The 24125-nt window shown below is 43.3% G+C and overlaps 1 protein-coding gene across 3 annotated transcripts in view; it reads left to right on the top strand.

Annotated features, from left to right (window-relative positions):
- The window catches only part of RTEL1 (regulator of telomere elongation helicase 1), a 286946-nt gene extending 270470 nt beyond the window's left edge, over nucleotides 1-16476 (top strand). For 2 of the 3 annotated variants that reach the window (XM_075350498.1, XM_075350496.1), the window contains exons 34-35: nucleotides 15326-15429; nucleotides 15546-16476. In XM_075350498.1, the coding sequence (XP_075206613.1) occupies nucleotides 15326-15429; nucleotides 15546-15626 (185 nt within the window). In that variant the 3' untranslated portion in view covers nucleotides 15627-16476. The remainder of the gene's footprint in view (nucleotides 1-15325; nucleotides 15430-15545) is intronic. The other variant, XM_075350499.1, reaches the window with a different exon arrangement.
- The last annotated feature ends 7649 nt before the right edge of the window (nucleotides 16477-24125 follow it).

Raw genomic sequence — 24125 nt, 5'->3', positions numbered from 1 at the left:
ATGCGCGCACCCGTGATGGGCGTGCACATGTAATAAGCGGGTCCTCGTGGTCACGGCAGGCTGCTACAGCCTGCTCGTGCCGCCGATGACCCGCTCCACCGCAGCACCCTCATTCCCAGCCACAGCCCTATATTCAGACCATAAGATGCACCCCCTACTGTCCCCCAACATTTGGGGGAAAAAAAGTGCATCTTATGGTTCGAAAAATACGGTAATTCTGCTGCTACATTATAGTGAATGAATCCGGCGGGGGTTCTCCTGAATCACTTATTTTAGAGATGTAGATGGAAACCCCGATGCAAATGCTCAGCATAGACCACAGGATAAATATGAACTGATACAAAATGTTCTGTACCCCAAATTGTCACCAATAGTATTCAACTCAACTAACAAAAAAAAAAGTCCCACTCAGGTCCATCATCTGTTAACGGAAATGTCAGGGGCTTCCACGTTACTGGTAGCACAAAGATTCTGGAAAAGCACTATGGCACTATGGCTCCTCCCAAAAGAAAGCCAGCAAAATCTGCGCTCCCAAATCCAAATGTTCCCCCGCCCCTTTGAGCACCACAATGTGCCTAAACCACAGTTAAATTCCTCATGTTTGACATTGTTATAGTGAGGAGAGCCCGCTTTATTTACGGGGTGTATGTCTCCAGAAGGACGATCAATGTATGGGCACAAAATGTACTGGACATGACAAGGGCTTATTTGCCATTTTTAATTTTGCAATATTCACTGCGTTTGACTCCATGGGTTTTTTCCAGAGACTGAATCGTCACTACACCTGTAGATTAACTGCCACAGGGGTATAATTTCCAATATGTGGTCATTTGAGTGGGTTTCTACTGTTCTGGCATTTAGGGGCTCTGTGTATGGAACATGAAAACTATTTAAGGAAAACCTGTGCTTCAAAAATCAAATGGCGCTCCTTTCCTCCTTGTATTGCAGCCAGACAGTACGTACTGTACAGTTACTGTGGGGTATTGCCACTTTCAGGAGAAATTGTGCAACACATTATGGTACCTTTTTACATATCCCACTTGTGAAAATTGAAAATCTGGGGTTAAAACAACCTTTTAGTGGTAGAAATGTAATTATGTTTCCTTCACCGTTCAACAGTGTAATATTTTGTAGCATGCCTGTGGTGTCAGTATGCTCACTGCACCACTAGATGAATTCATTGATGTGTGCAGTTTGTAAAATGGGTTCATTTATGGAGGTTCTGCTTTTCTGGTATTTCAGGGGCTCTGGCAATGTGACTTGGCACCCTCACACCATTCCAACTAGAGTGGAACCTTGGTTAACGAGAACAATCCGTTCTGGGAGTGTGCTTGTTAACCAAGTTACTCGTTCAGCAAAGCAAGATTTCCTATAGGAAATCATTGCAATGCAGACAATTCGTTAACATGTTAAATGTCCCATCCTGGTCCCCTATTGTGCCAATCCACACACGTACAAACACATTATGCTCACCTTACCTTCCGTTCCATCGCCGGCCTCCTGGAACTTGCTGTTCGCTAGTACGGGCTGTGTATCAGGTTACCATCACGACGAGGGAGGAGCTTCCGCGGCCAGAGCGCTGACGAATGCAGGAGCCACTTCCCTCTGATTGGTCAGCGCGCTGCCTTTGAGTAGCGGCTGACAGGGGAAGTTCCTGCCTTGTCGCAATGCTTGCCGATACACATCCTGGAGCGGCGAACTACAAGACCCAGGAGGCCGGCGATGGAACGGAAGGTACACATATTATGCTTACCTTACCTTCTGTTCCATCGCCAGCCTCCTGGGTCTTGTAGTTCGCCGCGAAGATTCCTCCCTCGTCACGATGTACCGGCGAACTACAAGAACCATGAGGCCGGCAATGGAACGGAAGGTAAGGTGAGCATAATACTGTATGTATGTGCGTGCGTGCGTGTTTGTTTGTGTGTGTGTTTTCTGCGTCCTTGTGTGTGTGTTTGTGTGGACTGCAAGAGTGAGTCAGAGCGTGGTGGATGTACGGAACCAGAAGTGTGTGCGGTGAGGATTTTGCTCGTACAGCAAAGCTTTCTCGTAAACTGACTTACAAATTTACAGAAAGCCTTGCATGTTAAGCGAAATTCTCGTTAAGTGGGATACTCATTAAGCGAGGTTCCACTGTAAATCTGAACTCAAATATGGTGTTCCTTTCCTTCTCAGCTTTGCACTGTGCCTCATAAAGTAGTTTTCTACCACATGTGGGGTGTTTGTGAACTCTAGAGTAAATTGACCATACAATTTGTTACACAATTTCCCCAATTACCCTTTTTGAAATGTAAAACTTTGGGGCCAAAGCAACATTTTAGTGGAAAAGATGGTAATTTTTTTATTTTTCCCGTCGCCATGACAGCGCCACCAGAGTGTTAGGTCCGCCCCTCATTTGGATAGGAAACCCACTAAAATAAAAGGGCGGCACCTCTCCACTGCATCAGTTCGGTTTCCTGTCCCAGGATGGGATACCCAGAAGTGCTGTGGCGCTGCCACAGTGAAGGGGGGCTCATTGTACGGCCCAAGTTCACTTGGTCATCCTACTGAAGCTGGGGTGGATTATCAACTTCGACAAGACTAAATCCTCTCACCAGATAGGCTAGAGAGTCCAGGATCAGGCCGAGAAAGACCTAACGGTGCTTTCTGCCCCAAGAGAAGGTGGCCTCGGTGACAGCAAAAGTACGCACGGCCATCTCTACTCCAGAGGCCATGTTATTGTTGGGATCTCTGGTAGCTTGTATTCCGGCTGTCCCTTGGCACAACTACATAACCAGGCACTTCAGAGGTAGGTCTTGCTAGCGCAGCAACAGTTAGGAGAGTGTTTGGACAGGCATATAATACTCTCTTCTTAGGTCTGTCATTCTCTCAGGTTCTGGATCTGCAGCCACCAACGATTGGTTGGTGTTCCTTGGGCACTCCCAGTTTCAGATACTATTTCTACCGATGTCAGCGTATTCGGCTGGGGGGCTCACCTACAGGGCCATATAGCTCAAGAGCGATGGAGTCCCTTGGAAGGCCAGGGTTCTTCAAATTTCAGGAAACTTTGCGCCATAGGGAAAGCTCTTCACGCCTTTCTTTCTCTGCTAGCACATCACCATATACGGATTCTGTCAGACAATAGGGTAGCGGTGTTCTACATAAATCACCAGGGAGGTACACGGTCAACCACTCTAATGGGGCTTGCCCATCACATCTTCTCCTTGGCTCAAGTCCACCTATCATCACTCTTCACATCAGGGGGGTGGACAATACGGTGCCCGATTTCCTGTGTCGCAGTTGCGTCCGTCAAGGGGAATAGTGCCTTCACCCAGACGTCTTCAGGAGCATAGTATGCCTTTGAGGATCTCCGGTTCTGGATCTATTTGCTACTAGGGCCAATAAGAAAGTAACCAGGTTTTGCTCCCTGAATCCCAACAACAGGCCTTGGGCGGTAGATGCCTTTCAGATCCCTTGGCATTCAGGTCTCATCTACGCCTTTCCTCCCCTGATCTTAGTCCCGGCGGTGTTGAGGAAGGTCAGAGAGAATATGGGGCTCGTATCATCCTAATCGCCCCCTTCTGACCCAGGAGGCCTTGGTTCTATTGGCTCCAGAGACGGTCGGTGGCAGATCCCTGGATACTGCCTGAGAGACTGGATCTTCTCTCCCATGGCCCTCTGCTTCATCCTCAGGTTTCAGGCCTCCATCCTACAGCCTGGAGTTTGAGAGGCAATTGTTAGAGAGTAGGGTTTTTCCTCGAACCTGGTTTCCACTCTCTTACGAAGTAGGAAACCCTCCACCAATAGGATTTACTACAGGGTGTGGAGGAAGTTTCTCTCCTCTACAGGTAGGTCCCCAGGGGGAGAAGCTCCTGTCCATGCGACTCTGGAGTTTCTTCAGGACGGTCTGGAGTTGGGGTTGTCAATAAGCACCTTAAAAGTACAAGTGTCAGCTTTAGGGGCTCTGTACAATTGCAATTTGGCGGGGAATAGATTAGTTAAGTGATTCATTTCTTCCTGTCACAGGCAGACCCCTGTCCCCTGCTTAGCTTTCCCCTCTTGGGATCTTAATTTGGTTTTATATGCACTAATGGGGGTCTCCTTTGAGCCAATTGCCCACTCCTTCGTTCAGTTTCTCACGCTCAAGGTGGCTCTCCTGATTGCACTGACCTCAGCCCGTAGGGTTGGTGACCGTCAGGCCCTCTCAATTAGCCCTCCATATACCCAGATTAGGGATGATAGTCATTCTGTGCACAGACCCTGCCTTTTTGCCAAGGGTGGCAGGAACTTTCCACTGTCCGCAGGAGATCATCCTTCCCAATCCACAGAACCCAAAGGAGGAGAAGTTTCATTCACTAGATGTTAGAAGGGCTCTTCTTCATTATGTGGAGATCACGGCACCCTAGAGGAAAAGTCTGGCGCTCTTTGTTTATTTCCAGGGTTCGAGAAAAGGCTGTTCAGCTTCAAAGGCATCTATTGCTAGATGGGTCAAAGCGGCTGTTAGAGAAGCGTATGTAGCTCAGGGTAGTACAGTGCCACAGGGTGTTATGGTACAATCTACCAGGTCTGTCTCAACTTCCTGGGCGGAATGTGCGGATGTACCTCTAGATAAATTTGCAGGGCAGCCACTTGTTCTTCTCCGACCACCTTTTTTAGGCACTACCGGCTAGATCTGTCAGCCACGTCTGAGATGACTTTTGGTAGAAGGGTTCTACAGGCTGTGGTCCCTCCCTAATGGTGTTATCTTTCGAATCTCTCTGGTGACGCTGTCGTGTTGGCAGGAAAAATCATGATTACTTGCCGGTAATGATTTTTTTCCCGAGCTACGACAATGCCAGTATTTCCCACCTCCTTTTTTCCTTTTCACTCACATTTCTGACTTCCACGATTAGTGGGTGTGATCCTTGGTGTTGGATTAACCCTTGTTTTGTTTTGTTTTTTTCTGGTACTCCTGTCTGTGCTCTGTAACCTAACTTATGTGGTGGAGAGGTGCCGCCCTTTTATTTTAGTGGGTTTCCTGTCCAAATGAGGGGCGGATCTATCTCTCTGGTGGCGCTGTCGTGGCTCTGGTAAAAAACATTACTGGCAAGTACTCATGATTTTCCCATCACAATTTACACAATACATACATACATACATACATATGTACATACAATTCCTCAAATCACCTGAGGGTTAAAATAGCTCACTTACACACCCAGATGACTTCCTTGAAAGATGTAGTTTCCAGAAGGGTTTATATGCGGGGTTTCTGCTGTTTCGGAAAGTCAGGGGATCTTCAAATGTGCAACATAAAAGGAAAAGTCCAGCTCACTGCATTGTGACAAGCCCTCTTGTTAGGAGCACGGATCCGCTTTGTCAAAACATCTAAACATGATGAGAAGGAAACCCAAGTCCAGCTTCACTAATTTTAGGCTTCTTTTAATAATTTTAATAATAAAGAAGCCTAAAGTAATTGACGCTGGACTTTGGATTATCTTCAAATGTGACATGATGTTCGCAATTTATTCCAGTGGCACTTCAAAATTCAAATAACGCTCCTTCCCTTCTGAGCCCTGCCATGTGCCCAAACAGTAGTTTTACATTACGCATGGGGTATCTGTGTACTTAGGAGGGATTGCATAACAAATTGTTTGGTCCTTTTTCGCCTGTCACCCTTGTGAAAATGAAAAATTTGGGGCTAAGCCAACTTCTTTTGTGGTGAAAATGTATTTGTTCATTTTCACACCTCTACATTATAAACTTCTGTGAAGCCCCCGGGGGTTCAACGTGCTTACCACACCACACATCTAGATAAATTCCTTGTGGGGTCTAGTTTCCAAAATGGGGTCACTTCTGGAGGAGCTCCACTGTTTAGGCACATAAGGGGCTCTCCAAACGCGACATGGCGTCTGCTAATGATTCCAGCAGATTTTGCTTTCCAAACGTCAAGTGGCGCTCCTTTCCTTCCAAGTCCTGCTGTGCTCCCAAACAGTAGTAGTATTCTATTAATCCCATCCACTGTGCTGGAACTGTACAACTCAGCGTTTTGAATGCAGCGAAAACACACTGCATTGAAAACGCTGCAAACACTTATCGTGTGGACGTACGCTTACAGTAGTATATGACGTTTATTTTGTTTTTGTTATTTGAAGACAGAGGCTCTTCCTCATGTTTGTCATCTATTACCTAAATGCCTAATTCTTATCGATAGGACATAGAGTGCAGCTCCAGCTCTCAATGCCCAGAGCCTGTTCAACCCATTTAAAGGTGTATAATACTGTCTACTTTTGGCTCGAATCATTCAGAAGAGACAAGGCGAAGATACAGTAGTCCGACACTAAGACTTCAGAATTTGTATAGTAAAAAGACGCAATGATACTTTATTCAATCTATATAAAGTTAAAAAATCCAAACCATTAAATACAGGACATCCTGGCAAAGCTTCTAACACTGGCCTATGTGTTTCCAACCGTCATGTGTGAACAGTTTTTGTCATGACATATCAGTAAGCCTAAACTAAGGACTAAGTTCACACAGGAGTTTGAGTGCCGGATTGATGCATCTGCCCTTTGTTTTATGGGAATGCACTCTGTGGATGGCAGCTCGGATTCTTAGAACCGCACGTGGTGCTCAGATAAGTCAACGTTGTATAGAGCGGCGTATGAGGTGAGCTCAATTTGTGTGTAAAATAAATAAATGTGTGTGTATGTATGTATGTATGTAATGTATGTATGTATATATATATATATATATATATATATATATATATATATATATATATATATATATATATATAGTACAGACCAAAACAAAGGTTTGGACACACTTCCTCATTCAAAGAGTTTTCTTTATTTTCATGACTCTAAAAATTGTAGATTCACATTGAAGGCATTAAAACTATGAATTAAAACATGTGGAATGAAATACTTAAGGTGTGAAACAACTAAAATATGTCTTATATTCTAGGTTCTTCAAAGTAGCCACCATTTGCTTTCATTACTACTTTGCACACTCTTGGCATTCTCTTGATGAGCTTCAAGAAGTAGTCACCGGAAATGGTTTTCCAACAGTCTTGAAGGAGTTCCCAGAGATGCTTAGCACTTGTTGGCCCTTTTGCCTTCACTTTGCGGTCCAGCTCACCCCAAACCATCTCAATTGGGTTTAGGTCTGGTGACTGCGGAGGCCAGGTCATCTGGCGTAACACCCCATCATTCTCCTTCTTAGTCAAATAGCCCTTACACAGCCTGGAGCTGTGTTTGGGGTCATTGTCCTGTTGAAAAATAAATTATGGTCCAACTAAACGCAAACCGGATGGAGTAGCACGCCGTTGCAAGATGCTGTGGTAGGCATGCTGGTTCTGTATGCCTTCAATTTTGAATAAATCCCCAACAGTGTCACCAGCAAAGCACCCCAACACCATCACACATCCTCCTCCATGCTTCACGGTGGGAACCAGGCATGTAGAGTCCATCCGTTCACCTTTTCTACAAAGACACGGTGGTTGGATCCAAAGATCTCAAATTTGGACCAAAGCACAGATCTCCACTGGTCTAATGTCCATTCATTGTGTTATTTAGCCCAAACAAGTCTCTTCTGCTTGTTGCCTGCCCTTAGCAGTGGTTTCCTAGCAGCTTTTTACCATGAAGGCCTGCTGCACAAAGTCTCCTCTTAACAGTTGTTCTAGAGATAAGAAGGTGTGTCCAAACTTTTGGTCTGTACTGTGTATGTGTGTGTGTGTGTGTGTATATGTATATATATATATATATATATATATATAAAAATAAGATACATATACAATAATATACATACATGTATGCATGTATATATTATATATATATTAGAGTTGAAATGCCACCAAGGACAACATCTGTAAGGAGGTTTGTATGTTCTCCCCGTGTTTGCGTGGGTTTGGTCCAGGTTCTCCAGTTTCCTCCCACATTCCAAAGACATGTATATATGAAGAAAAAAACTTCAGCCTACCGTAATGCCATGGGAATTGAGTCCTGTACAGAAGTGGTGCATGGATATTGTCTAGATCAGTGTATTCAGAAAGGTGAAGCTATTGAAAAAGGAAGGAAGATCCAGCGTTCACAGAGAATACCGCAAGGAAAAATATTTTTTTCTATTCTATAACAATCTGAAATGTATTAATCCATTTTAAAATATAAATAGAAAAATACACAGTGCAGACAAACATAGCGGTGCCTGACGCGTTGCAGACTTAATAAATATAGTCCTAGTCCTTATTCATATGGAACACTTCACCGATTTGTAAGTAAATATTTAAGTGCTATTGATATGAATTTCTCACCGGATGTCAGTAACAACTCATCCAATCCAGACAGGCAAAGAAATCAAACCATAGATGTCCATAAATTAGTTTATGTACAATAATGAAAAATGACACAGAGAAAAAGTATTGAACACATAAAGAGCGGTGTAAAAAGCCATGGAAAGACACAATACTGGCAGAAATCTAACAGTAATTAGAAAGTAATGCAGACACTTCTATATATTATATCATTTTTATTTTTTTTTATTTATTTTAGTTTTTTGGATCTGCCAGCAGAGGTGGGTTCACTCCGAGCTCTAGTTTTAATCTTTCCAGGTCGTCCATAGGAGTTTGTGTGTCTGGACCTCCATTTGTGGACTTTGTGTTATTCATTACCCTTGGTGACGTCGGGGCACTACATGCCCTGGTCTGCGATTCACTAGAAGTTCTCTAGAAACTCATGTCAGCTTATAATGACTGAAGAACGGCGTCCGTTGCAACCAATAGCTGAGGGTTGGACAGATTCTAGGGAAATTAATAAGAAACTTGCTGGAACACTTTGTCATTAGTTAACTACACTTCCTTCTATTTGGCTGCTTCTCGTAGATGTGTCAGTTTAAAAGAGAAAATACTCTACATTAAGTTTCCATATACATTTCCTCATATGTTCATCAAGATAATTGCTTGATTTGCTTACAAAAGTCTGACAGTCTTTCAAAATGTCTTTCAGCCATCTTGATGGCAGTGGGTGACACACTGATGGCATCTATTATCGCTATCATATATGTCTGCATGGGTCTACACAAAGTCTCTGTGACAGCAAGGCACACTAAAGCTTTTTTCTCAATACAGAGCTCCAAATTCTCTGCGCAGTTACATAATATCCTGTTTGCAGCCACCACTAGAGGGAGCTCACTGGATACTGATTTATTAACGGCTTCAATGTACAACTCTGGCAAAAATTGAGACCACTGCACAGTTTTATAAAAATCGGCTTCTCTACATGTCTAACAGCCATTCCATTCCAGTGTCAGTTGAATTCCAACCAGAGTACACCTCATTCTACTTAATATGCTTCTGATTAGGTGATCACCTGAACCAAATCTTATGTAACGAGGTAAAGTATAAAAAACACTGCTGTGGTCTTCACAATCATCTTGCGATAGGACAAGCTGGATGGCAAAACAAGTGCTAGAAATATCTCAAAAGTAATAGGAATGAAAAATTAACTTTTAACCATGCCCAAGTAGTTGAAAAGAAAAGTCTTGAGTGAGGAAAAGAAGGATTTCTGGTTTTACTAGCAGAGGGATACAGTGAGCGTCATGTTGCCTCCATCCTTAAAATTTCTAAGACTGCAATCCATAACAACAAGGTCAAGCAGCAGACATTGCGGACACCAAAGCTACAGACCAGCAGAGGGTGAAAGCGACTCTCTACTGACTGGGATGAACGTCATCTTATTCGAATGTCACTTAGCAACCGCAGGATGACATCAAGTGACCTACAAAAGGAATGGCAAATGGCAGCTGGGGTGAAGTGCACGGCAAGAACAGCTCGTGACAGGTTCCTTGAGGCAGGGCTCAAGTCATGTAAAGCTAGAAAAAAGCCTTTCATCAATGAGGAGCAAAGGAAAGCCAGGCTGAAGTTTGGTAAAGAACATAAGGATTGGACCATAGAGGACTGGAGTAAGCTAATCTTCTCTGATGAGTCTAATTTTCAGCTTTGTCCAACACCTGGTCGTCTAATGGTTAGACGGAGACCTGGAGAGGCGTACAAGCAACAGTGTCTTGCACCCACTGTGAAATTTGGTGGAGGACCGGTGATGCTTCAGCAAGGCTGGAATTGGGCAGATGAAACTTTGCTAAGGACGTATGACTCAAGCCACATACAAGGTTATCAGGGAAAAACAGTTGCTTCATTCTGCTCAGGCAATGTTCCCCAACTCTGAGGACTGTTTTTTCCAGCAGGACAATGTGCCATGCCACACAGCTTGGTCAATTAATGTTTGGATGAAGGACCACCACATGAAAACCCTGTTATGGCCAGCCCAATCTCCAGACCTGAGCCCCATTGAAAACCTCTGGAATGTAATCAAGAGGAAGATGGATAGTTAAAAGCCATTAGACAAAGAACTGCTTAAATTTTTGCACCAGGAGTGGCATAAGGTCACCCAAAAGCAGTGTGAAAGACTGGTGGAAAGCATGCCAAGACGCATGAAAGCTGTGATAAAAATCATGGTTATTCCACAAAATATTGATTTCTGAACTCTACCTGAGGTAAAACATTATTAGTATTGTTGTTTCTAAATGATTATCAACTTGTTTTCTTTGCATTATTTGAGATCTGAAAGCAATGCATTGTTTTGTTATTTTGACCATTTCTCATTTTCAGAAAATAAATACAAAATGTATTGCTTGGAAATTCGGAGTCATGTTGTCAGTAGTTTATAGAATAAAAGAACACTTTACATTTTACTCAAAAATATACCTATAAAGGCAAAAACCAGAAAAAACTGTCAATTTTGCAGTAGTCTCCTAATTTTTGCCAGAGCTGTGTAAGCAATGTGCAGTTTGCTCCTAAGCTCCCTCTAACGGTGGCTGCAGATAGTTTTAACCTAACTATGTAGCACTGTCTACTCAAAGGATTCGGAGCTCTATGCAAGAACTTAAGCTCCTCCTATAAAAAAAAACTATTAAGACATTAACCAGCAGTGGATTTAGGGCCTACACAATAGAACAATATGGTGCTTATAAATGGCTTTTACTTTATAAAGGAGCTTAAATAATAGTTCCTTAAAGAGACTGTTTTATATGTAGTATTTATAACCTTTTGGCAATTTTTTCCCCATATCTTGATCTTTCATAAAGAAAAAAAAAATTGTAATCTTGAAATATTCACATCAACTATGTCAGATTCATACTTCCTGTTCTTTCAGGAAGAGTTTTCAGCAGGCTCATAATCATCAGAGGCAGGAATACAATGACTGATAACACTTTTATATACAGCTGATTCTAATGATCCATGAATCATAATAGCTGATGTCACAGCTGACCCTTCCATTACAATCATCTTTGCATAGGCTCATTAGATACTGCACTACAAAAGATAAGGCTGGAGTCTCTTCATTGTCGCTAATATACATGAAATAACCGGACGTGAGAGTCTAAAATAGTCGCAGTAGCAAGATTTGTAATGTTTAATAAAGATATAGGGGAAAAAATTGAAAAAAATGTTTAGAATATACAATTAACGCAAAATCCTAATTTAAACACTAGGTTATTTTCTGATGACACATTTTTCTTTACTACCGTATATATTTGGAATCTGTGGGGTATTTCCATTTATAATATTGCTGACAAATTCCCCTGTTAGTCTGATGACTAGCCTATAAAAAGTAGGATTATTTTTATACTTACTGTTATCCTGTATATGCATTCCAGTAATACGTAAGCATCTTAAGATGTTACCAGGAATATGTATATTGGGGATTTCAGGTAGCAGTTTTATTATTCATAGTTTGTTTCTAATAGTTGTCATCTAAGGGGTACTTTGCACGCTGCGACAACGCTAGCCGATTGTAGTGATGCCGAGCACGATAGTCCCCGCCCCCGTCGCAGATGCGATATCTTGTGATAGCTGCCGTAGCGAACATTATCGCTAAGGCAGCTTCACGCGCACTTACCTGTCCTGCGACGTCGCTCTGGCTGGCGACCCGCCTCCTTCCTAAGGGGGTGGGTCGTGCGGCGTCACAGCGACGTCACACGGCAGGCGGCCAATAGAAGTGGAGGGGCGGAGATGAGCGGGACGTAAACATCCCGCACACCTCCTTCCTTCTGCATAGCCGGTGGAGGCAGGTAAGGAGAGTTCCTCGTTCCTGCGGCTTCATACACAGCGATGTGTGCTGCCGCAGGAACGAGGAACAACATCGTACCTGTCGCTGCAGTGAAATTATGGAAATGACCGACACTACACAGATCACCGATTTTCGACACTTTTGCGATCATTTATCTGTGCTTCTAGGCTTTACACGTTGCGACGTCTTTACCGGCGCCGCTTGTGCGTCACTTTAGATTTGACCCCGACGAGATCGCAGTAGCGATGTCGCAACATGCAGAGTACCCCTAAAATGCCAACAGCTATAGCAACCAATCAAATTGGTCTCTGGCCTGGTTTGGATTTCCGTTGCTCTGACTTTCGGCATGATCAACTTTTCAGCTACAGTAGCCGAAAAAATCCAGCACTGCAGATCACAGGAGTCTGCCATCAGTTGGAATCTGCAATGTCTATTCATGTAAAAAAAGGCACTGATGGTCTGCAGAAAATGGTCTAAATCTGCCTTTTCTTTTGACATGCAAATTCTGTACGGTTTGACCAATTCTAGAAAGGTACCTGGAATAAACCCCAGAATTCTTGCTCCTGTAGTTCAAGAAATAGTTTTTTTTTACTACATTACTTTTTTTTACTATTACTATAGTATCTGAGTAGGTAACAGTAGTATGAGAAAAACAAGAAGCGGTCTAATCCCTCCATAGTTCTTTGAATGCTAGAGGATTTTAACTTTTTTTTTCCAACATTTGCTGTAAGCTTAAATAGAGTAGACTATAACGACCTTATATTAGGTAATTAAATATATAACATATTAGGAGTGATACAAACCTAATGCAGTGTGGTATGGAAGACCCTGCAGAACTGTCATAGTACCTGAGTAGGTAACAGTAGTATGAGAGAAACAAGAAGAGGTCTAATAGCACAAAACATTTGCTGTAAGCTTCAATAGGGCAGACTTTAAGGACCTTCTATTAGGTAATTACATATATAACTTATTAGGCGTGATAGAAACCTAATGCAGTGTGGTATGGAAGGACCTGCACAGCTGTCATAGTATCTGAGTAGGTAACAGTAGTATGAGAAAAAACAAAAAAGGGGTCTAATGCCACAGAACATTTGCTGTAAGCTTCAATAGGGCAGACTAAAAGGACCTTTTATTAGGTGATTACATATATAACTTATTAGGAGTGTCACAAACCCAATGCAGTGTGGTATGGAAGGCCCTGCAGAACTGTCATAGTACCTGAGTACTATGTACCACAGAACAGTTGCAGATTTCAGTGCTGAGGTTTGCAAAGCAGGATAACAACCCGTATGCATATTAGAAATTGCATTTTTGGCTGGGGTTCAGAACAGTTCATATTTAAAATATTACTGCCTGTTTTGATATATTTTATGGGCCACTGGTTTTTGAGTGACTGGTATTTCATTATCCATGGACCCCTGAAGCTAGCTGAGCGTGGGTGAACCCTCTGCCAAGGAGAACCTCAATGATGTTAAAGGGAACCTGTCATCAGAAATTTCGCCCAAAAGCTAAAAGATTCCCCCTCTGCAGCTCCTGGGCTGCATTCTAGGAAGGTCCCTGTTATTATTGTGCCCCATGTGAGACCAAAATAAAGCCTTTATAAAGTTCTACCTTTTTGTATGCAGCTTCTGTAAATCTGTCACGGGGGCGGGCTCTCTGCCGTCCGTTATTCTGCCTCCTGGTCCTGTATGCCGCCCCCATCGCTCCTTTCCATATCTGATGCACCGCCCACTGCTCCAGCCATCCCCACGCATGCCCAGTGCCAGTCTCACAGGACTGAGCAGTGTGACCGCTGGTGACGTGTGCGCAGGCAAGTGATTATGGACGGGACTGTGACTGTTATCAGCAAGTACCCGGCCATAATCTCGTGAGCGCGCAAACCTCTCCAGCGGTCACACTGAGCTCAGTGTAGATGCTAGACTGTATGGGCTGCTTCCAGGGATGACGTCCCTTTGTCATGTGATAGGGGCGTGTTCGAAATACTATCACATGACAAAGGGACGTCATCCCTGGAAGCAGCCCATACAGTCTAGCATCTACACTGAGCTCAGTGTGAATGCTGGAGAGGTTTGCGCGCTCACGAGATTATGGGCGGATACTTGCTGATAACAGTCACAGTCCCGTCCATAATCACTTGCCTGCGCACACGTCACCAGCGGTCACACTGCTCAGTCCTGTGAGACTGGCACTGGGCATGCGTGGGGATGGCTGGAGCAGTGGGCGGTGCATCAGATATGGAAAGGAGCGATGGGGGCGGCATACAGGACCAGGAGGCAGAATAACGGACGGCAGAGAGCCCGCCCCCGTGTCAGATTTACAGAAGCTGCATACAAAAAGGTAGAACTTTATAAAGGCTTTATTTTGGTCTCACATGGGGCACAATAATAACAGGGACCTTCCTAGAATGCAGCCCAGGAGCTGCAGAGGGGGAATCTTTTAGGTTTTGGGCGAAATTTCTGATGACAGGTTCCCTTTAACTTTTCCCTATATGTATTAATGCCATATGTGGAAAGGGGGGTTGCTGTCCCTTTAAAAGATCTAAATTGGAATTTTCCTCAATAGTGTAGTTGAAGCAATGCTGGAGAATCTACTGGGGATGTTTTTAAGTGTTGTAATAACAAATGAATGAATGAATTGAGAAATCTTTGTCCTTGTTGAGAAATATTTGTTTTTGACTTGTTTCCTCCCTTAAAAAAAAAGAAAAACAAAACCCACGAGTTTTCTAGCGGGGAGCCTTCTTGGAAGCCTGGTGATACCCTACTGTGGAACTGTGGAGGAATGCCAGTAAGGAGTCGGGCAGACACCAGACACCGGGAAAGATGACTGGGCAGAAAGCAGAAGTGTCCTCATTAGTGATCGCTGAGCGTTACATAAACCTACAAAAAAAACCAGCTTGGAATTCAGTGGCTTACTTCCTCGGTACTAGATACGTGATTCAAAGGAAATCCGCAGGCTTATTACCAAGACATGCTCCGGCCCAAAACCTTTGAGTCATCCTCATCTGTTTTTAGGAAAACTAATTGTAGAAAAGTCACAGAAAGGGAGATAACAGTATAGTGTGGTATTCAATAAAAATAATGAACAGCCACCATATTGATTAGTCCTGTTTAAAATGTAGAAAAGATAGAGTCAAATTTTTAGAGGACAAAGGATCTATATAACAGATGGGGGAGTATATCACTGTGACAGGTGCCCTTTAAAAATAATTAGGACTTTCTTCCCCTTTTTTCTTTGTCCTCCAGAGGGTCCAACCTGTCCCCACTGCAAAATGAAAGGGTCTGTGCCTTTTAAATGCACATCATGTGACTTCTTCTGTTGCAAAGCATGCTGGGATCAGCTCCTAAAGGTTCGTTGACTTTAATGGGTGAACGTGCAGCATGTCAATATTTAGGACTAGGTAGTCCATGTTTCGTGCATGGATTTGTTGACTTAATTTAATAATTTTTTATTTTTTTTTTACAGAAGAGCAAATTGTGTCCCAACTGCAAAAGTAGCATCAAGAGGCATCAATTGGGACAGATGTTCTTCATGGCGCCATCTTGAGGTCAAAGACCGTGTTACAGTGGAAAATGGACTTAACCGCACATTATGCACTTATCCTGGTCCAGCAGAAGAGCATATAGCATAAAGGAAGTTGACCTCACCTCTATATGTATATATATATATATATATATATATATATATATATATATATATATATATATATATATATATATATTACAGTCATTTCAAACAGTGCCCATAAAGTTGCCTTAAAACACACCAGACACTTATAGATGAATTCCTCATCAGCAGGGTTAATTATACTGTTAGCAGACATTATTATTCTGAAAAGACGTGAAACAGCGCCACACCCATATACAGGTTGTGTGTGTTATTACATCTCTGCTGACCTGCAATACCACAGACAACCTGTAGACAGCTATGGCACTGTTTGAAGAATGACATACCTATACATCTGGAATATTCTATTGGATGCCACATTAAATGAATTAGTTGTTTTTGTTACCTTAATGAGGTTAAACTAGCGGTTAAGTGACGATGATTCTTTACTCAGATTTCCCGTCACCTGTTTAGAAACTTTCACTACTTGATTTCCCAAAGGACGCGGTCCGGGTTCATTGACCTGGCAAGATGAGGATTTGACCTATACCCATTAAGTAGATTTTGTTGTACTATTTTGTAATAAATTATTTGGTAAACGTTTCAAATTCAATTAAGCAAATGCCATTTGTATGGGGGGGTGTTAAAGGGACAGTGCACTTTTAGGCTATTTTTTTTTTCTTGGGGGGGCAGACCATTACACAGTTAAAATATGCTTTGTAAATACTTTGAAGAAACCATTATGGAAGGCAAAATCCCTTCAGCAATCAATAAGAAAGGTGCTCCGGCATCCAGGTATCATAAAACACAAATTTATTTGAAAAAAATTATAAAATCACAAAAGGGTTCCTCCAAAGTACAGATGTATAACCATGTAGTACAATTGTATCAAATGCATTAATGCGTTTCAACTGGTGCCCTTAGTCATTATACATTCATACTATCATTAAGGGCACTAGTCCGTGTCACTATTTATACAATTGTACTAAATGTATTTTAATCTGTTTATTTGGAGGAAGCTTTTTGTGATTTTATATTTTTTAGGAATAAATTTGTGTTTTATGATACCTGAATGTCGGAGCACCTTACTTAAAGATTGATATTACTACAGACTTTCAGCTTCTGACTCCAAGCATGGTCTCATAGTCGGGTGAGCTGAATAATTATTGCCTTTTTCCTGCTGATAATGGTTTCTTCTGCAGTCACCTCTAAGGCTATGTGCGCATGCTGCAGTTTTGTGTTGTCACAGAAAAACGCACTTTCTGGCCGAAAAACGCCAGAAAATGCATTTAAACAAAACACATTTTTGTGCGTTTTTGTTCCAATCATTGGGCTGCAATTAACCCCTTATTACCCGATTGCCACCGCACCAGGGCAATCTGAAAGAGCTGGGTACAGCTCTGGGATTGTTGCATCTAATGGATCCTGCAATCCTGGGCGGCTGCAGGCTGTTATTTTTAGGCTGGGAGGGTCCAATAACCATGGGTCTCCCGATCCTGAGAATACTAGCCTCCAGCTGTCGGTTTTATCTTGGTGGGGTATCAAAATTGGGGGGGGGACCGCATGCCGGTTTTTTAAATTATTTATTTAAATAATGAAAAAAAGCTGCATGTAGTTCCTGTTATTTTGATACACAGCAAACCTAAGCGCATGGCAGGGGGCTGCAGCCTGTAGCTGTGGGCTTTATCTGTGCTGGGTATCAATAGATGGGGTTACCCTATGCCAATTTTTTTATTTATTTTTATACCACGATAGACCCGCAGACAGGTTCTGTGATTGGAAACAGTCAGACACGCTCGCCACTCAAGTTGGGGGCTCGGTTTGACTGCAGCCAAACACAGACGCCAGAGGGCGGGGGAAGCAGTGAATATGCATGAGGCTAATGAGCGGCCCCGGAAGTAGAATGAGAGGCGTGGGAGCAGTTACAGCCACGCCGGAGACTAGGTAAGTATAACGCACTTGCTGCTATCTCCCTTTCCCTTCTACCACCATTTTTAAGCTCCGGATTCTGTCCTCCATAGACTTAAATGGGGACCAGCATCCGGCTATATACCTGGGATCAATTCTGGGCCAGAACTGTTTTTCGTTAGGTTTTTTTTTTTTTTAACCCAGTTAGGTTCCCCCTATTACAGGTATCTGCGAGTCCTCCCATTCCTCACATCACTACTAAAAATGCTGGTCAAAAACGCACAAAGAATTGGGTGCTGAAACAAGTAGCAGCATTTTAAAAGTGTAAGGAAAAGAGAAGCAATGTGCGCACAGCATTTCTGAATTCTGATAGACTTTGCTGGGAAAGGAAAACAACAAACTGCACCAAAAAAAGCGCAGCATGTGCACGGGGCCTAAAGCTGCAATCACAATTCTTATAAATTCATATGAACTTTCTTGAAAATAAGGGCAGATAATAACTGGACAGATGTTACATAACAGATGTCTTTGGTCTCCCCAAATAACCTTCTACATTCATCTCAGATAAATGTGCACAAACCATCTTTAGGATAGTAGAGATAAGGGGCTTCCCAAATCCTCTGGTGTTTGGGCCCCCATACACAGTAGACTTAAGTCTGCTGAATTTGCCAATGTCGTAATTTTCGGCCAACAGTAATCATTCAGCCGATAGCCATCTAGTGTGTATGACCGGCTTTAGAGTCTTTAGAGTGCTTTACTCGCTGCGACATCGCTAGCGATCTCGTTAGCGATGTGACATGCCAGATCGCACATAGGGCGTTTTATAGCGCCGGTCACATGTGCGATCTGGCATGTTACATCGCTAACGAGATCTCTAGCGATGTCGCAGCGAGTAAAGCACCCTTTTCTGTCCCACTTATGTTATGGTTTGGATGTGATTAGACTATTGAGATATAATGCAAGGTATGAGAAGTGAAGAATTAAGTCAATCTTTTAAAAAGGCTGCTCAGAATTCGTAGACTGTCCGCATCTCACCTCGCCACAGAAACATCATCACTCATGTCCATGGCCTGAGCTGATGTGTCATACAAAACTATGGAAAAGAATGGCAATGCTTCAGGAAAAAAAAGCAATACTGTTTAAAGTTGGCAAAGTTTCTCTCCTAATATATTTCGCAACAATATAATGCATGAATCATACATAGAGCACAAGAGATTGTGTAATTCACATTGTTATTAGTGTCTCTACAAAAAGAATAATGACTTAATAAACTCCACGTGAAGTGATTCACCCAATGTCAACATTGAAACGTGTGTAATATATGATGCGAAGTAATTCAGGGAAATATAATAGCTACGGTATATTCTTGTACAGAGAGGCAGCAGTATTATAGTAATGTTGTTCTATATGGGGCAGTACTATAGTATATTTTTGTACATAGTGGACAGTATTGCAGTAGTTATATTCTTGTACATAAGCAGTATTATAGCAGTTTTTTAGTTGTACATAAGAGATTGTATTATATTACTTATATTCTTGTACATAGGGGCAGTATCCTCGTAGTTATATTGTAGGGTGGCACGGTAGCTCAGTGGTTAGCACTGCAGCGCTGGGGTCCTGGGTTCATTTCCCACTAAGAACAACATCTGCAAGGAGTTTGTATGTTCTCCCCGTGTTTGTGAGGGGTTCCTACTGTTTCCTCACACACTCCAAAGACATACCTGTACAGAATTTGGATTTTGAGCCTCAATGGGGACAATGTTGCTGATGTATATAAAGCGCTATGGAATTATTAGTGCTATATAAATAAACATTATTATTACATTCTACATTATAGTACATAGGGTGCAGTATTATAGTAGTTATATTCTTGTACATAGGGAACAGTATTATAGAAGTTATACTCTTGTACATAGGCGCAGTAGTAAAGTAACTATATTATTGTATATATGGGACAATATTATGGTAGTTGTAATCTTGTACATAGGAAGCCGTATTATAGTAGTTATATTCTTGTATATAGGGGCAGTATTATAGTAGTTATATTCTTGTATATAGGGGCAGTATTATAGTAGTTATATTCTTGTACATAAGGGGCAGTATTATAGTAGTAGTTATATTCTTGTACATAAGGGGCAGTATTATAGTAGCTATATTGTTGTAGATAGGGGGTAGTATTATAGTAGTTATATTCTTGTACATGGGAGCAGTATTATAGTAGTTATTTTCTTGTACATACAGTGAAGGAAATAATTATTTGATCCCTTGCTGATTTTTTAAGTTTGCCCACTGACAAAGACATGAACAGTCTACATTTTAAGGGTAGGTTAATTTTTTTTTTTTTCTGTAAATAATTTTATTGGGTTTAAGAAAACGTAAACAAAGCATTGCTTATAACACGAATAAGATGTAATCAAACAAAAGTCAAGGTTGATCCAAATATGTGGATCAAGCATGTAGCACTGTATTGTAAGAGAACTTTTATCAGGCAGGATAAGAATGGTCACATAAGAGACCATAACAGATAATGCAGTTAAAACAAGACAATTCAGGTTATACCGTATCATGGTATGTCAACTCAAAGCAGTATTACGGAAACTATTTTAACTATAAAGACTGAGTGAAGGTTAGAAAGAGAGACGAAGGAGGAAAAAGATAGGTATAGGAAAGAGAGGAGGGTATGAGAGGAGGGGGGGGGAGATATGGATAGATAGGTAGGAGAAGGTTGGGTGTCCAAAGAATTCCGGCGTCAGGTAAACAAATCCTCTTAGAGATTTCAAATATCAACTAAAGGAACCCAAGGAAGGAAAGACCCGTGTAAAGCCCCTTATCTGAGCCAAGACGTAAATCTCGGAGTCTCCCGGAAAAGGAGCCAGGAAGACCATGTGCCAGCATGTTTATCCCATTTGTCCCCATCATCTGCCATCAAGGACTCCATACGCTCCAATCTATTCATCTCCTCCAAAAATTCCCTTACAGAGGGGGTTGAAGTTGTCTTCCAATGTCTTGGAATAATCATACGAGCAGCAATGAGAAAAAAGCGTAGGACACCTCTTTTGGTCACAGAGACAGATCCAGGGATTAGGGACAGTAAAGCTATTTGAGGAGTAGGAATTACCCGTATACCCGACAGTTGAAAGTATATTTCAAAAATGGAATCCCAGAATGACCTCATCAAGGAGCAATCCCACCATATATGTTTCATAGTACCAATTTCGTCTCCGCATCTCCAGCAGGTATCTGGTACTGTGGGGTAGATCTTATGCAATATGTCAGGGCATCTGTACCAGCGTGTAAGAATTTTAAAATTTTTCTCCTGTGCACTACAGGAAATGGACATTTTATGAGAGAGTGTAAAGATTTTGAGATGATCTTGTTCCGACAACGTGATCTGAAGCTCTCTCTGCCAGGCCTCCAAATACGTTGGGGCACCTTTATATTGGGCTGTACATAAGAGATTGTAGATCAATGCGATGGCATGTTGCGGCGCGGCATTTAATGAAATTAGGGTCTCAAAGTGTGTAGATTTGGATAATAGTGCATTTCCCGGGAATTTCCTTTTTATAAATGTGGTCAGTTGAGTATATTCCAACCAGGATAGTCTCCTCCCCGAGCATGACTCCTGCAAAGCTTCAAAAGACGCCGTTCCAGATAGCTTCCTAGCAACCTGTCCCAGGGTAACTCCGTCTGTTGAGTCCCAACATAAGAAGGTAGATCTCTCCGACGCAGGGGGGAAGTCGAGATTATTAAAGAGTGAGCTCATACTCCCCGGTCTATGGGATAAGTTTAACGTCTCCAGATGCCTGTCCCAAAAAAGCATGAGCGCCTGAGTCAGAGGTTGAAATCCCGAAACCGCCGGTCTCAGTTGAAGGGGGGCCCATAGAAGCCATGCCAGAGGGAACGGGGAGAGATGGGACTCAACGCCCACCCACTGTTTATTGAGATCGTTAAATCTCCAATTCAAGACCCTCGTGAGGAGGACACGCTGGTAATACTTTTCAAAATCAGGTAAACCAGCGCCTCCCCTGGATTTGGGTCTCACCAGTGTGGCGTATCGAATCCGAGGTCTCCCCGTCCCCCAGACGAATCTGCTACATGCCCTCTGGATTTGTCTGAAATATTGTTTAGTAACTTTGATCGGGACTGTTTGGAATAAGTAAAGGAACCTCGGGAGTATGTCCATCTTGAGGGCATTGATCCGGCCAAACCAGGAAAGTCCCCGATTATATCTATTTAGATCAGCAAGAGTTCTAGTAAGCAATGGGGAGTAATTAGCCATAAACAACTCATCTGGATTGGCCGAAACAGATATCCCAAGATACTTGATAGATTGGATCTCCCACTTAAATGGAAAGGCGGATTTCAGTCTATTGACTTGTGTGGTAGGGAGAGTAATATTAAGGGCCTCTGTCTTTGAGTAGTTTACTTTGAAGTTAGAAACTATGCCAAAACGTTGGAATTCCTGGATGAAAATTGGAAAGGCGATTTCCGGGTTTGTTAGATATAGAAGGAGGTCATCAGCGTATAAGGCAAGTTTATAATCTTTCTGACCTACATCAAAGCCCTTTATATCGGGGGAGTTTCGAAGGGATATAGGTAAATGCTCCATGGCTATTACATATAGAAGGGGTGAAAGGGGGCACCCCTGTCTAGTGCCATTAGATATTTGCAGGGGAGAAGATAGAGTATTGTTGGCTCGAACTCATGCTGAGGGCTTATGATACAGGGCAAAAATTCTCTCTAACATAGTTTGGCCGATTCCCAGCTGCCTCAGGGAGGAGCGTAGAAAGGTCCAGTTGAGACGATCGAATGCCTTCTCGGCATCGATCGATAAAGGCAGGCTGGAGTACCTTGTCTGTACATATGTGAGGTCAAAAGTTTTAATAGTATTTTCTTCATCGTTCCTTATGGGAGACCCAGACCATGGGTGTATAGCTACTGCCTCCGGAGGACACACAAAGTACTACACTCAAAACGTGTAGCTCCTCCCTCCGGGCTATATACACCCCCTGGATGACAATCTAACCAGTTCAATGCTTTGTGTTTCAGGAGGTCACACACACACATGCATTCTCTGATTTTTCATTTTTAAGATTTTGTTTTTAAAGATATGGAAGAAAAGCGGGTCCAATCTGGACTCCCGGCATGTCCCTTCACACCCCACTGTGTCGGCGGTGCTGTTAAGGTTGACTTTACAAGGCTGGAGCCTTCACATGCCGCGTTCCTTCAACATCCTTTTCAGGCTCTGGTTTGAAGTGGGAGCCGTCTCGGTCCTCTCTGCTGTGCAGGAGACCGGTCTCCATCCGCAGCCCTGTCAGGTTCCTGCTGGACGGAGCGTTTGACCTTCCCTCAGGGACATGGCCCTGCGTCTCAAAAGCTAAGTATTGAGACGTTTTTCAGGGGTCCCGGGTACTTTTATTGAGGGGAGAGTATGTTTTTTGTCTTTTACTGTAATTCCGGCCGGTTCTCGGTGTTTTTCCGGAGAACCGCACCGGGGGTGCCTGCTCGTCGGCCGCATGTTAAAATCTAGGCCCCGGCTTCAGTTTGGGCCTAGTTTCGGTTTCGGCTTCCCTGCATGTCATTCATGCAGATGCATAGCGTGGCGCCGCCCACCGGCCGGCCAGCAGAGGGGAGGACACTCCTCTCTGAGGAGATGTTCCCTCCCCTGTATCTCTCCTTGGCCCTCCGGTTTCCCGCTCTTGGGCTTCTCCCCGCCCCCCTCCTCCTTCCAGCGCCATTTTCTCAGCGTTCTTACACTGATCGGCGCTGGATGCTGCAGCTGCTGCTTTTTAGGAAGGCTGACGCTTCACTGGGGGTCTGAGCTGTGGAATCCGGAGGGCACACAGAGAGCGGTCTGGTAAGCCATAACCTCTGGTTGTGGGCTTTTTATTATACACTCTCAGGGCATTCTACAGGAGTGTATTCTTGCTGCAGAGCCTCCACCTCAGCAGCATGTCTGTCACTAGGAGCAAGGCTGCAAAGCTGTACGCTATATGCACTGCATGTAAGCTCATTCTGCCAGAGCCAAGCACATTTCCACATTGTGATGCCTGCTCTAATATGGTGGTCCCTCAGCCTGGAGCCTCCTCAGGGGTTCCTCCGGCCGCTCCAGCCCCGGTGACTGATCCCCCGGCTTGGGTAGCATCTTTTTCCAGAGCTATTTCCCAGTCTTTTGCCGACTCTATGGGACAACTGTCCCGGACACTGCTGACCATGCATCAGCCCCCTTCTCAGGGCGCCTCTGCTGCTCCGAGCTCTGCAGAGCCCTCAGAGCATGTTCTAGGACCCCGACCTCCTAAACGGAGACGTAGGGACCCTTCTCCTTCCTCGTCCCACGGCTCTGATTCACGGGCCGAGGTGCAGGGCGAGGAGGATACTTTTACTGTGGGTTCAGACGCTAGCTCTAGGTACCCCATTGCCTTGTCTGAGGATGATGCGGATGTTAGTGACTTGATTGCGTCCATTAACTCCGTTCTGAACCTCACTCCACCAGTGTCAGAGGAACAAGCCTCTCTGGTAGAGATACATCAG

The sequence above is a fragment of the Anomaloglossus baeobatrachus genome, chromosome 5 (genome assembly GCF_048569485.1).
Source record: "Anomaloglossus baeobatrachus isolate aAnoBae1 chromosome 5, aAnoBae1.hap1, whole genome shotgun sequence".
Taxonomy (NCBI): domain Eukaryota; kingdom Metazoa; phylum Chordata; class Amphibia; order Anura; family Aromobatidae; genus Anomaloglossus; species Anomaloglossus baeobatrachus.
This window is presented reverse-complemented; position numbering and strand designations above follow the sequence as displayed.